The sequence below is a fragment of the Lissotriton vulgaris genome, chromosome 1_1 (assembly GCF_964263255.1).
Source record: "Lissotriton vulgaris chromosome 1_1, aLisVul1.2, whole genome shotgun sequence".
In the NCBI taxonomy this organism is placed as follows: Eukaryota; Metazoa; Chordata; class Amphibia; order Caudata; family Salamandridae; genus Lissotriton; species Lissotriton vulgaris.
Window position 1 is genome coordinate 1,317,923,959 of NC_141685.1, and position 12,061 is coordinate 1,317,936,019.

General features: G+C 44.5%; 1 protein-coding gene across 1 annotated transcript in view; it reads right to left on the bottom strand.

The window, feature by feature from the left end:
* The window catches only part of TFCP2 (transcription factor CP2), a 311,771-nt gene that overhangs the window by 237,630 nt on the left and 62,080 nt on the right, over positions 1 to 12,061 (bottom strand). The window contains exon 2 of the mRNA XM_086965818.1: positions 2,698 to 2,849. Within this exon, the coding sequence (XP_086821944.1) occupies positions 2,698 to 2,849 (152 nt within the window). The remainder of the gene's footprint in view (positions 1 to 2,697; positions 2,850 to 12,061) is intronic.

A 12,061-nucleotide genomic window follows, 5' to 3' on the forward strand; every position in this document is an offset into this window, starting at 1 on the left:
ATAAGACCCCGCGAGTAGAAGGATTGCCGGTAGAATTGGGACAGCTACCGGGGACGATGCGCGAGGCCCTCATTGTCCCATTACCGAAACCGGGACGAGATAACACAGACACAGCAGCGTATCGCCCATTGTCAATGCTGACCATGGACAAAAAAATCCTTAGTCGGATCGTGGCGTCGCGCCTGTTGCAGCATATGACTAACCTGGTGCACGAGGATCAGGCTGGGTTTATCCCTACCAGGAACACTACCACTAATATCAGGAGATTGTTCATGGTCTTGGGAGAAGCTTCCGTAGGCTCACCCATGGCGGCAGTACTATCGGTAGACATAGAAAAGGCCTCGACAGCCTAGAATGGAAATACCTGTATAAAACTATGAGTGGCTTTGGGTTGGGCAAGGGGTTTGTGAGATGGACGACGGTGCTATATACCTCAGTGACGGCAAGAGTGAAGGTTGGGCAAATGGTATCCCCCCAATATGCGGTGGCCCGTGGGACGCGACAGGGGTGCCCGCTCTCCCCACCGTTCGTTATTTGCATTGTTATGTTATTATAAGCTTGTAGAGCGCTATATCACCCGGGGTATCTCAGCGCTGTCAGCGGATACACAACATCAGTGGGTACAGAAGCCAGATCACATTGGCGATAGGGCGATAGAGCCGTTGGCAGCGCGGGCTCGATTGGGGCAGTGGTATGAGGGACTAGAGTTCAGAGGAGCACAGCAATAAATCTCATTATACGCGGATGACTTGTTGTTTCTGGCAAACATGGGTGACGCATTGGCGGGGGCTGCACAGCTGTTATCGGACTTCGGGAAGATATCGGGATTGAGAGTTAACTGGTCTAAAACATGCTTGTTCCCAGTGCAACTGGGAAGGATAGCGCCGGCGTTGCCCAGGACGGTGCGGTGGGAACCGTCTTGCCTAGCGTACCTCGGAGTCCATATATATCATGGCAACAGTGATATCCTAGAAGGGAATATAGGGAGGTGCGTAAGATCCTTAAAGGGAAGAAATGACTTTTTGGAGTACCCTTCCACTCTCAGTGATGGGGAGGATTGCCTTACTGAAGATGGTGGCACTGCCTCGGTTACTGTATTTTTTCAGAACATTGCCTAAATGGGTGCCTTGCTCAGTGTTCGCAAACCTGAAGTCCATGATAGTGGGGTTTATTTGGGGGTCAGGGAGGCGCAGAGTGGCCATCAAGACATTGATGAGGCCAAAAGCGGAAGGTGGACTGGCTGTTCCTGATTTTGAACTGTATTACATAGCGGAGCAACTACAGGTTCTTACACAGGCGGTAGCCATGGAGTTCAGGGTCCCTGAATCAGCAAGAGGTAGGGGGATCCCGAGGCATGTTCTGTCTTTTACAGTGATGCAGCAGCGCTTAGACCTTAGTGATCTTACCTGGGAAGAGAAGACACTGAGGCTGTGTTGAACAGGAGCCAGAGAAGGGCGGGCGTGCAACACCCTTATGCGCCAGAAATACCGCTAGGGATGCTCACTGCGTTACCTCATGGAGGTGACTGGACCTCGTTATGGGAATGGGAGCAGGCGGGGATCCAAGTAGTGGGGGATTTATACGAGGATGGGGCCCTGTTGCCTTGCCAGACTCATCCTCGACATCCCACGGTCCAGCCACATCTCCGGACATCTGAGAGACCTTCACTGGCTCCCCATCAACAAGAGAATCACCTTCCGCCTCCTCACCCACGCACACAAAGCCCTACACGACCAAGGCCCGAGCTACCTCAACAGCCGAGTCAACTTCTACGCTCCCAAACGCCACCTCCGATCAGCCAACCACGCCCTCGCCGCCGTCCCCCGCATCCGAAGAGCGACTACAGGAGGAAGGTCCTTCTCCTACCTGGCCGCCAAGACCTGGAACTCCCTCCCGTCCGACCTGCGCCTAACCCAAGACCACCTCTCCTTCAGGAAGAAGCTGAAGACCTGGCTGTTCGAGCAGTAGCGGCACCCCCCCTCCCCAGCGCCTTGAGACCCTACGGGTATGTAGCGCGCTTTATAAGTGTCACTGATTGATTGATTGACCAGGCACTGCAGGAAAGGTTAGATCTCCCCAGAGGAGGCTTTCTGGTACATGCGGCCCTAGTGCGGGCACTTCAGAAGCATTGGAAGTAGGGTTTAATAGAGCCTAAAACAACGATGGCATGTCAGGGGGAAGTTTCTAGTTGTTAAGTTATTTCAGATAATATGCAAGCATTGATGATGTACCACAACGAGTGGGGATTAGAGGCGCATAGTACCATGCTATTATAATACAACAAGACAATGGATAAGAATATGAACCAGTGCAATATAACTGTGTATTTGTATTCAAGGATTGTTGTGGTAAGGGGGGGAGGACTGTTTGGTAAACGGAAGGAAGACTATGTGTCTATATGTAAAAATATGTTTACAAAAAAAAAACAATTAAAGAGGAACTTTTATCAAGTGGAAAGGGGAGAACTTTGCAACGACAACTGAAAACAATTAACAAACTATTCAACTACTATTGAAGAACAGCATTTCAGGGATATTTTCAAACACCAGCCCCTAAATGAAATAAAATATGAGATTGAGGTTTACAATCAAATACAAGCAAAACCTGTTTGTTTTTTTTGTTAAGCTGGTGCCTCGGTGGGAGACTAAGAATCAGCGTGGCAAGTAATTTGCAATAATTAAAGGCAATGTAGTTTACCTTGATTTAGATATGTTAATGTCTCGTCATGAAGTTTGACAGCAGGAGACGTGGCAGCACACAGTACATACTGAAAAGGAAGGATCTTATTCTCCGTGTCCGAAGGCAAACTGGACTCCTCCTGCTTGAAGATTGGCAATGCGAGGACATCGCTGGAACAAAAAATAAAGTGTTCATCTGCACTATGAATACAAAACTTCAAAAGACGCAGCTGCGTCACCAACTAACCACAACTTACAGCTAGCATGATTTCATCCAAAACAGAAAAAAACAATGATTACAGCATCATTCACTGTGTTCACATGATCTAGGTTTTCAGTTATGGCAGATTCTATGGATGTAGAACAACTAATTGAAACTTATACTGTGGATTTCAAGGATTCTCACAGATCCTTTGACACTAGCCACACACAGAACAGGTCAATTGAACACAGAGAAATGTTAATCAGTAATACATAAAACCATTTATCAATGCGGAACATAACTAAAAGAAACTCTGCTTCTCATTTTATCAAACACAGACTGTACATGTTGGAAAGCCTGTTCAATTAGTCCTCTAGTTCCACCAGTACACCAGAGTCCCATTTTTGTGGTCTAACTTCACTTTTTGGAGTTCAAACATTGTCTTTTCTCCATCTATACACTTTCAGTTTAATGTACTTCAAATCCTTTTTGGAACTGTTAAATTATTAGTTTTGTATCACTGAAAACATTCACTGAAAACAGGCAAAACACTCCACTTTCACAGGCCTTACTTTAGGTGCGCTTGATAAAGGGATTTTCCAGTTGGCAGTACAAATGTTGAAAAAAAGCTGTGGTACAAAATAAACTTAAATAAGCCTAGTACAGTATGCAAAATGGCACAAAAAGTGAATGGGAAGGGAAAAAAACACGCCTTAAAAAGTCTCACCATCAAAATAAAATACCTGGATGGAAAATCATTCAAAGATAACTGCCATATCAAATCACTGACATGAGTAAATGTGTGCAAAGTAGAAGAGGAACACTGGGGAGGGCAGCAACAAGTGGTACAGAGTATGCTGCAGAAAGGTCAGCAGCAGTCTTGCAATGCAGGGAAACGAGTAACAGTTGCAGAAAGTGGGTACAGAGTTCTACAGCACAGTGATTTGGGTGATGCGAACAAAGGACAATGAATTGGCAGAAACTACACATTATTCTACCTAGTGGCGGCCGCTACTCAATGAGGGTGGCGGGAGTGTGTGGGGGCGGGAGTTATGGGGAAACAAAAACTTACCTGCATGCCTATTGGTTTGCTTCAGCTACTAGACAGCTACTAGACAGCAGGAAGCACACAGGCTTCCCGACTTGCCTAGCCAATCACAACGTTGACTTACAGCAGTGTTGTGGTTGGTCTGAGTACCGTTGTTCATGCACAGGCTCCCACTCTGAGCACCGTTCACCACCCAAGCTGTGCATTACAGCCGGTGTAGAACATGCAAAGTGGGCATGACTGTTTGATCGGCTCAAGAAGGCCGGCCAAACCGTCATGCACACTTTAAAGTATGCTCATCACTCCTCCCCCTGGTCCCTGCTCTGGCCAGCCCTGCCCCTCTAGACCATTAATAGTAATGGGATGACCCAGCATTTCTCAGAACCTGGGAAATCTAATAGTATGCAACAACAATTGGTGCTGTGTGGAGTTATATTTCTTTAACAAGAACATGAATTCATTCACAGATACTTTATGTAGGTCTGGTAACATCACACCTGGTTACGTAACAAGGCATGATTGAGTTACCAGACCTACATAAAGTATCTGTGAATGAATTCATGTTCTAGTTAACTCCCCACAGAACCGACTGTTGTTGCATACCTCCCATCACCTAATCAGGAAACTGACAGCTAAAATGATAACATTCAGGAAGTCCTTCAACGAGCCATCACAGACTACATCTCGACGAACACCGACACAGTACTGTCCAAATCCATCTTATGGGAGGCTCTTACACGTACACTTCGAGGCGCCGACATAAGTTTTTGGACAGGCGAAAAACGTAAACGCTGCGCCCAAATACTAGACCTGGAGGATCGTTAGCGATCTTTTGAGCAACAAGTAGTAACTGGGACCGCCCCGGAATCATGACGTCTCCTCCAAATCCAGCAACAAATACACCAACCCTTACCAAGGAGGTCCAAGAGACCTGGTTGGCCATACAACACAGGATTTATCAGTGGGGAAACCAGTCCAGCAAAATGCTGCACCAGCTATGGCAGGCCAAGTAGGCCCCTATCCCCATTCAGGCACTGAAAAATGATGAGGGAGAACTATGCACTTCCCCAGAAACTGTGGCCCAAGCCGTCGCCGCATATTATGCCTCCCTATATCAACAAAGAGAATACATATCTGAGACCCTTATTGGCGAATTCATATCAGATATACCCCCAGCAGAATTTTGGATCAAATACTAGATACATTAGACGCCCCTATAACCTTAGACGAGCTCAGGGCGGCACGGACCAACACATACCCCGGTAGAACACCTGACCCCAATGGATTCCTGGTGAATTTTTGAGGCCACACATGACCACATTGGGCCCACATCTCGCCGCTCTTCAACACATTCTACCCTCAGATTGGCGCCATGCCGAATTCGTAGTATTTTTAAATCCCAGCCGCCCCCAAAGATCCTGCTTCAAATCGCCCCATTTCTTTGCTCAATTTTGAGCCTAAGCTGCTTGTCAAAGTCCTAGCTGATTGCCTTTGCTCGTGCATTCAAGATCTCATCCATCCTGATCAATCTGGCTTAATGCCACAGCGATCCACGAGACATAACATCAGACAGGTCCACAATGCTCTCGCCAAGGACCAAGAACTTGGTCGGCCCGCGGCCTTTCTGTTGGCCGATATTGACAAGGCATTGGACTGCTCTAGCTAGACTGATCTTTTTAAATTTCTTCACGCCATCAACTTCGGACCTCAATTGCTAGCATTTATCCAACTGCTATAAACGGACCTCTCGGCCTAGGTGCGAGTGGCGGGCATCCGTCGACCCCCTTTTCCATCCACCGGGACATGGCTTTGGCCATAGAGCCTCTAGCCATTTGGGTGGGTCAGGATCCACTGATTCGCAGGTTTTAATGGTCGTGTGAATGCTCCAACAGAATCACACTATATGCAGACAATGTCTTCTTTTTTATGACAGACACTTGGTTCTCAGGCCCCCTATCCTTCAGATCTTGTGTGTATTTGGAGAGACCTCTGGAGTAAGCGCCAATCCGTCCAAGTCTATACTTTACCCGGTGTGCAGTGACCAGAAACACCAAACTTGGGCCACGCAGTTATCCCACACTATAGTACTTGGGGGTATTCATGCCCTACGACTTCATGGACCCACAATATCACCCCACTGCTCCCAGCTGTTCTAAATGAAACCACAATTTGGTCACAGTTACCCTATCATTATATGGTCGATCAACCATTTTTAAAATGGTTTCTCTTCCCCGCTTATTATACCGCCTACAGAACTTTCCCTAGAACGGCCAATACTCATGGTTTACTCAACTGAATGCACTCCTTAACAAGTTACTATGGCAGGGTGGGGCAATTCGGGTGGCTTTAAACACATGCACACAGTCGACCTATTGCGGCGGTATCATAGCAGCGTATATATATGCACACTACACCACATCTCATCTCTTAATCATTAATGAGTGGTGGTATAGCTCACAATCTGAGCCAGCCTATGCAGTGGAACGGCTGGCAATGGAGGGCACTTCCTTGCAAAAATTCCTCTATAGTCGGATAAGTCTTGACACCCTCCCCCCAACAAGTAAAACAGTTATACAATTATGGCGACACACAGTGAAAACCATGGGCTGGATGAGACGGGTGACACAAACGACCCCGCTATGGCAGGGCACATCTATACACTCAGTCTCCGCACTGGTGAGCTTTGACAAATGGGACCTCCTTGGAATTTCCACATTGGTTGACATTATGCAAGGCTGCACCCTTAAATCCTTTCAACAACTACAAGCAGAGTTTCAGCTACACAAATCACAGTTCTACAAATATTTACAATGAGACACGCCCTAAACCCCCAAATCTGCCAACTAGAGGAATTACCTGAATTCCAACCTCTGGAGGGCCGCCTATTAATGGGAGACTTAGGTGGGCATAAGATTAGACTGATCTATCAGACTTTGATTACCCACACACGAAATACACTACATAAGACCAGATCTGCCTGGGGAAATCGATCTACCGACCATGACCGATGACGACTGGACCGAGGCCTTGGCTAGCCCCCGGAATGTGGTGGTTTCTTTGCAATACCGCCTTATTTAATTTAAATATCTACATTGCACATATTATACTAGATCCCGCCTGTATAAAATGGGTGTTATTCAGTCCCCCCATGCCTCGGCTGCGCGAGGGCCGATGGCACATTTTTGCATACGGTGTGGAGGTGCGACGTGTTGAAATCTTTTTGGTAGAAGGTCGCGTCCTGTCTTAGCCGTGTCATAACTTGGACCATTCCACACGATCCCAGATTGCTGCTACTACACAGCATCGAAGACATAGGTGGAAACCGCTACACACAACATCTGTTGTTCCTGGGCCAAACACTGGCCAAAAGGGACATAGGCCAGAAGTGGAAGGCGATTAATCCACCAAGTTTGGGGGCTGGAAGAAAGCCATGGATAGATGTATGGGTGCTAAGATTGTAGTCTTCCAAGCTTGGGCTGCCCACAGAAGCACAGAAAGATCTTGACTGGCTGGGCGTCATATCGAGGTATTGATTTACCCCCTCTACGACACCACGACCCTCCATAATGTTCCTAGTAACATGTATGACATATTAATATGTCAGAGACTGACAACCTTGAATGTGGATCGAATAGCATTTCACTACACAGGGCGGCGGGCAATCAGTAGTGTTCGGTGCGATCTATTAGTTGATTGGCCTGATGTTTTATAGACCAAATTGTTGCGGACCAAATTGTTGCGGAATTTAACAACATGGTACTTTCAATATCGCTTGTTAATTGTAATATATGTCGGGCAACGCCCGTTTAGTACCTATAAAAACGAATAAAATGTGTTAAGAATAAAAGATGATAACATTGATTATTATCATTTTAGTTTTACTTTTCAAACTGCTCGCAGCTCAGTAGGTTGATGCTCCTCTGCCACCGTTGATTCTACCATTCGTCACTTTTAAATGATTTAATAATTAAGTAATGTATTGACTGGTTCAATAGTTAAATGAAAAGATTGGTGGCTGCCAACAATCTCTGTTTTGGAGTGTTGACAGACAGTGGCAGCCAATCAGCATGCAGCTCGTGCACAGGAAGGTACGCGTACGTACGCGCACCCCGCGATTTTTTCTGAAAAAAAAATTGGGCCTTGGGGGTCCTTGTGGGACCCCCTGAGCAGGCCTACGGGGTCAGGGTGCTTCTACCCTGCCCCCTTTTTGAGTTCTACACGTTTGTTTTTCTGCTTTCTTGTGCCTCAGTCTACCGAGGCACAAGATGGCTGCCAACAATTTCTGTTTTGGAGTGTTCACAGACAGTGGCAGCCAATCAGCATGCAGCTCCTGCACGGAAAGGTACGCACACGTATGCGTACCGTGCACGTTTATAGATAAATATATATATATTAATTTTCTTTCGATTTTCTCAGGAACTACTGGAGGGATTTACACCATTTAAGCAAAAGCGTGATCTGCGAATCAGACTACCATTTTGCCAAATTTCTTGTAATTCCGTTCAGCCTTTCGGGCTGTAGCCGTGTCTAATCGTCCTATGGAAAATAACATGTGGAAAACACGTTTTGGGACCCCCCTTTTTTTCTCAGCCCCCATTGACGAATCCCCCCAAACCTTTCAGGAAAGGAGCGGAGCAGAGCAGGCCATATTCTTTGAGAAATTTGCGAAGATTCATCAACCGGCTCCAAAGTTATTCCCAATAGAATGTTGCGGATTTCCTATGGAAACTAGGTCCTAACTATAACTACCTACTGGCGACCATAAAAAAAAAATGTGTGTGTGTGTGTATATATATATATATATATATATATATATATATATATATATATATATATAGAGTATAATATATATATAGTATAATTGTCAATCCCAGTGATTTGGACTCACATGATGTTGAATTTCTGGAGGTGATCTCCTCTGGGACTATTGAACAAGATGATTTTCTGTTGGATGGTGTTACTAATGTTAATGCTAATCCAGGTAGTCATTTTAAGGTTAAGTCTAGGTTCCTCCCCCACATTGTATGTGAAGCAGTAGAAGTTTTCGAAAGGGGTGTGCTCAGCGATATTAAAAAACTGAGAACTAAGCGAGTGCCCAACATCATGAGAAACCTCTCCTTTGAACAGAAGCAGGCCATTGATGACCTCAAGGGTGACAATCAAATTGTAATTCGCAATGCAGATAAAGGGGGGAATGTTGCGGTGCTTGATAAAAACAAGTATCTGGCTGAGGGCTTAAGGCAGTTAGGAGACACATCTTGTTACAAACCATGTACCCAATCTGATATAAGAACTGCAAAGAACACCTTTGATGATTTACTGCAAGATTATAGAGACAGAGGGTTACTGGAGTGGGAAGAATATAAATTCTTACGGTGTGAGCACCCAAAAATTCCCATTCTGTACCTCTTCCCAAAACTCCACAAAAATGCTGTTGATCCCCCTGGAAGACCCATTGTGTCCTCAATGGGCTCCTTATTGGAGAATACGTCTCAATATATTGATTACTATCTACGGCCATTTGTCATCTCCCTCCCAGCTTACTTAAAAGATACCACCCACTTTCTAAAAATCATTGAAGGTATACATTGGGAACCTTCCTTCACGCTGGTTACTTTGGACGTAAGCAGCCTGTACACATGCATACGGCATGATTTGGGACTGTCAGCAGTAGAGCACTTCCTAAAATCCAGATCTATTTCGTATCTTTGCCATTCCAAAATGTTAATCAAACTTATTGAATTTTGTTTGACAAACAATTTCTTTATTTTTGATGACAAGATGTACCGACAGTCACAGGGCACGGCTATGGGCACCTGTTTTGCCCCCAGTTATGCCAACCTTTTCATGGGTTCGTGGGAGGAGCAGGTGTCCAGCCAATTAGCCGAATTTAATACCGAAGTTGTCCTGTGGCTTAGGTACATCAATGACATCTTTATGATTTGGAATGGAAGCATTGAGTCTGCCAGAGCATTCGTATTTTTGTTGAATAAGAATACACTGAACCTGGTTTTCACAGAACATATCCATAAGACCACAATTGAATTTCTTGATATCCAGGTTGAAATTCAAGGAGATAATGTGACCACCAGTCTCTTTCGCAAACAGACTGCGGGCAATAGCCTTTTGAATGCAAGAAGTGCACACCCTCGAAGCCTTGTAGACAGCATACCCTATGGGGAACGGCTACGGGCCAAGAGAAATTGTAGTACAGAAGTTGCATATGAATTGGAGAAAAAAGTAATGTGCCATCGGTTCAAAGAACGGGGTTACAAAAATAAAACCATTGTACAGGCCTGTAATAGGGTGGATGCCACCATCAGAAATGAGTTACTTAATCCTAATAAAATCATGGAAGAGGAACATAAAGTAAGGTTTATTACAACTTACTCAGGACAGGCTCATGAGATTAGGAAGATCTTTAATACACACTGGCATGTTCTCCTGACTGATCATCACCTGAAACCCCACCTGAACCCCAACCCCCAGATCACCTTCAGAAAATGTAGATCACTCAAAGATGATCTTAGCCAAAATGCTGTTGTGGGCAAAATTGAACCCAAAGACAATCCGGGTTTTATATGTTGTAGGTCATGCAAAGCATGTCGCAATAGTGTGAACTGCAAAGAGCTGACAGTCCCTTCATCAGGGAGTGTTTTTACGATCAAGAAATCACTCATGTCATACGATGTACTGCGTGTACTTACTCATCTGTCCCTGTGACAGGTGGTATGTGGGCAGTACAACTTTGAAAGCTAAAGAAAGGGTCCTACAACATTTAAGAGCGATCAAAAATCACAACCCACAGTATCTTGTGGCTCGCCATTTCTTTGATCACCATTTCCAAAATGAGAATTTGTTGAGGATGGTGGTCATAGAGAAGGTGAATCTGGGGGTCTGTGGAGGAAACAGGAAACTTGCTCTATGTAAATTGGAGTCGAGGAACATTATTGACTTTGAATGCATGCCTCCAAATGGATTGAACATAAATGAAGAATTAGCTGTACATCTTGCTTAATGGTAAATTGAAATGTAATGCAATTATGATTATTGTCCGCAGTTGGACCTCCGCAGGTCTTTCTTTTAAAAGTTTTTTATGTATTTTATCTTTCATAGGTACATTGATGAAATGGTGTGACTAGGAATATGGAGTTAATCATAATTGATTGTTGAAGATCAAGTGGCTGCCCAAACCATACAGGCAATTGGTTTCCACAAACTCCCTTGTTGGAGAGCTGTTTATGATGATGATCATGCTGGGAGTTATACTATTTTGCCCACTGGGGCATGGACTTTTTGAATAATTTGTACATACTCTTTAAATTCTGTGGGGTTTACATGCGGGCATTGGTGCGGATTATTATGGCACTATATGTTAACAACAGCCCACTTGGGCGTGGCTTACCTGGATTGTCCTGGCCCACTGGGGTGGACCTATCGAATTGATTGACAGTTAGCGTGTGTCGTCAGCTTGGACAATTAAAACTTTATTGTGCTTGTACACGAAGTGCAACATTAACTTAAGTTATTTAACTCTACAGCTCTCCTATTCGCTCTAGAGTATAGCACATACATAGAAATACCTAAGCATGGGAGTGGGGATCATTTATAACCCGTGGAAGCAATGTAACAAATGTATTTATATTTTGGTGCATTATAACCGACTTTATAAACAACAGAAGTTGGAATGTCTTGGGCATACAAAAAGTACTGTTAATCTGGATTGAATGCATATATGCCAATTGTCTGTATGTTTATTTGCTTCCTAAACATGTCCGCCATATATGGTACTTATTTTGCACATATGGGTGATAGTCCGTTTTCTATGTCATTTGAAAGAGTAAAAGGACAATTGTTTGGTCTCCACTTGTAAACGTGATCACGCGTTGTTTTCCTGCTGATTAAAATTACGTGCACAGCAATTTCTGAGTGTCGGAGACGTCTATTCGGGTGAATGGAGTACTTTTGTGGATAGATTATATATATATATACACACACACATATACATACATACATATATACACACATTTTTTTTATGATCGCCAGAAGGTATATTCAGTCTAGATTTCCATAGGAAGAGTGATTTTGACTTGACTATATCTTTGACGCCGGTTGACAAATCTTTACGAAATT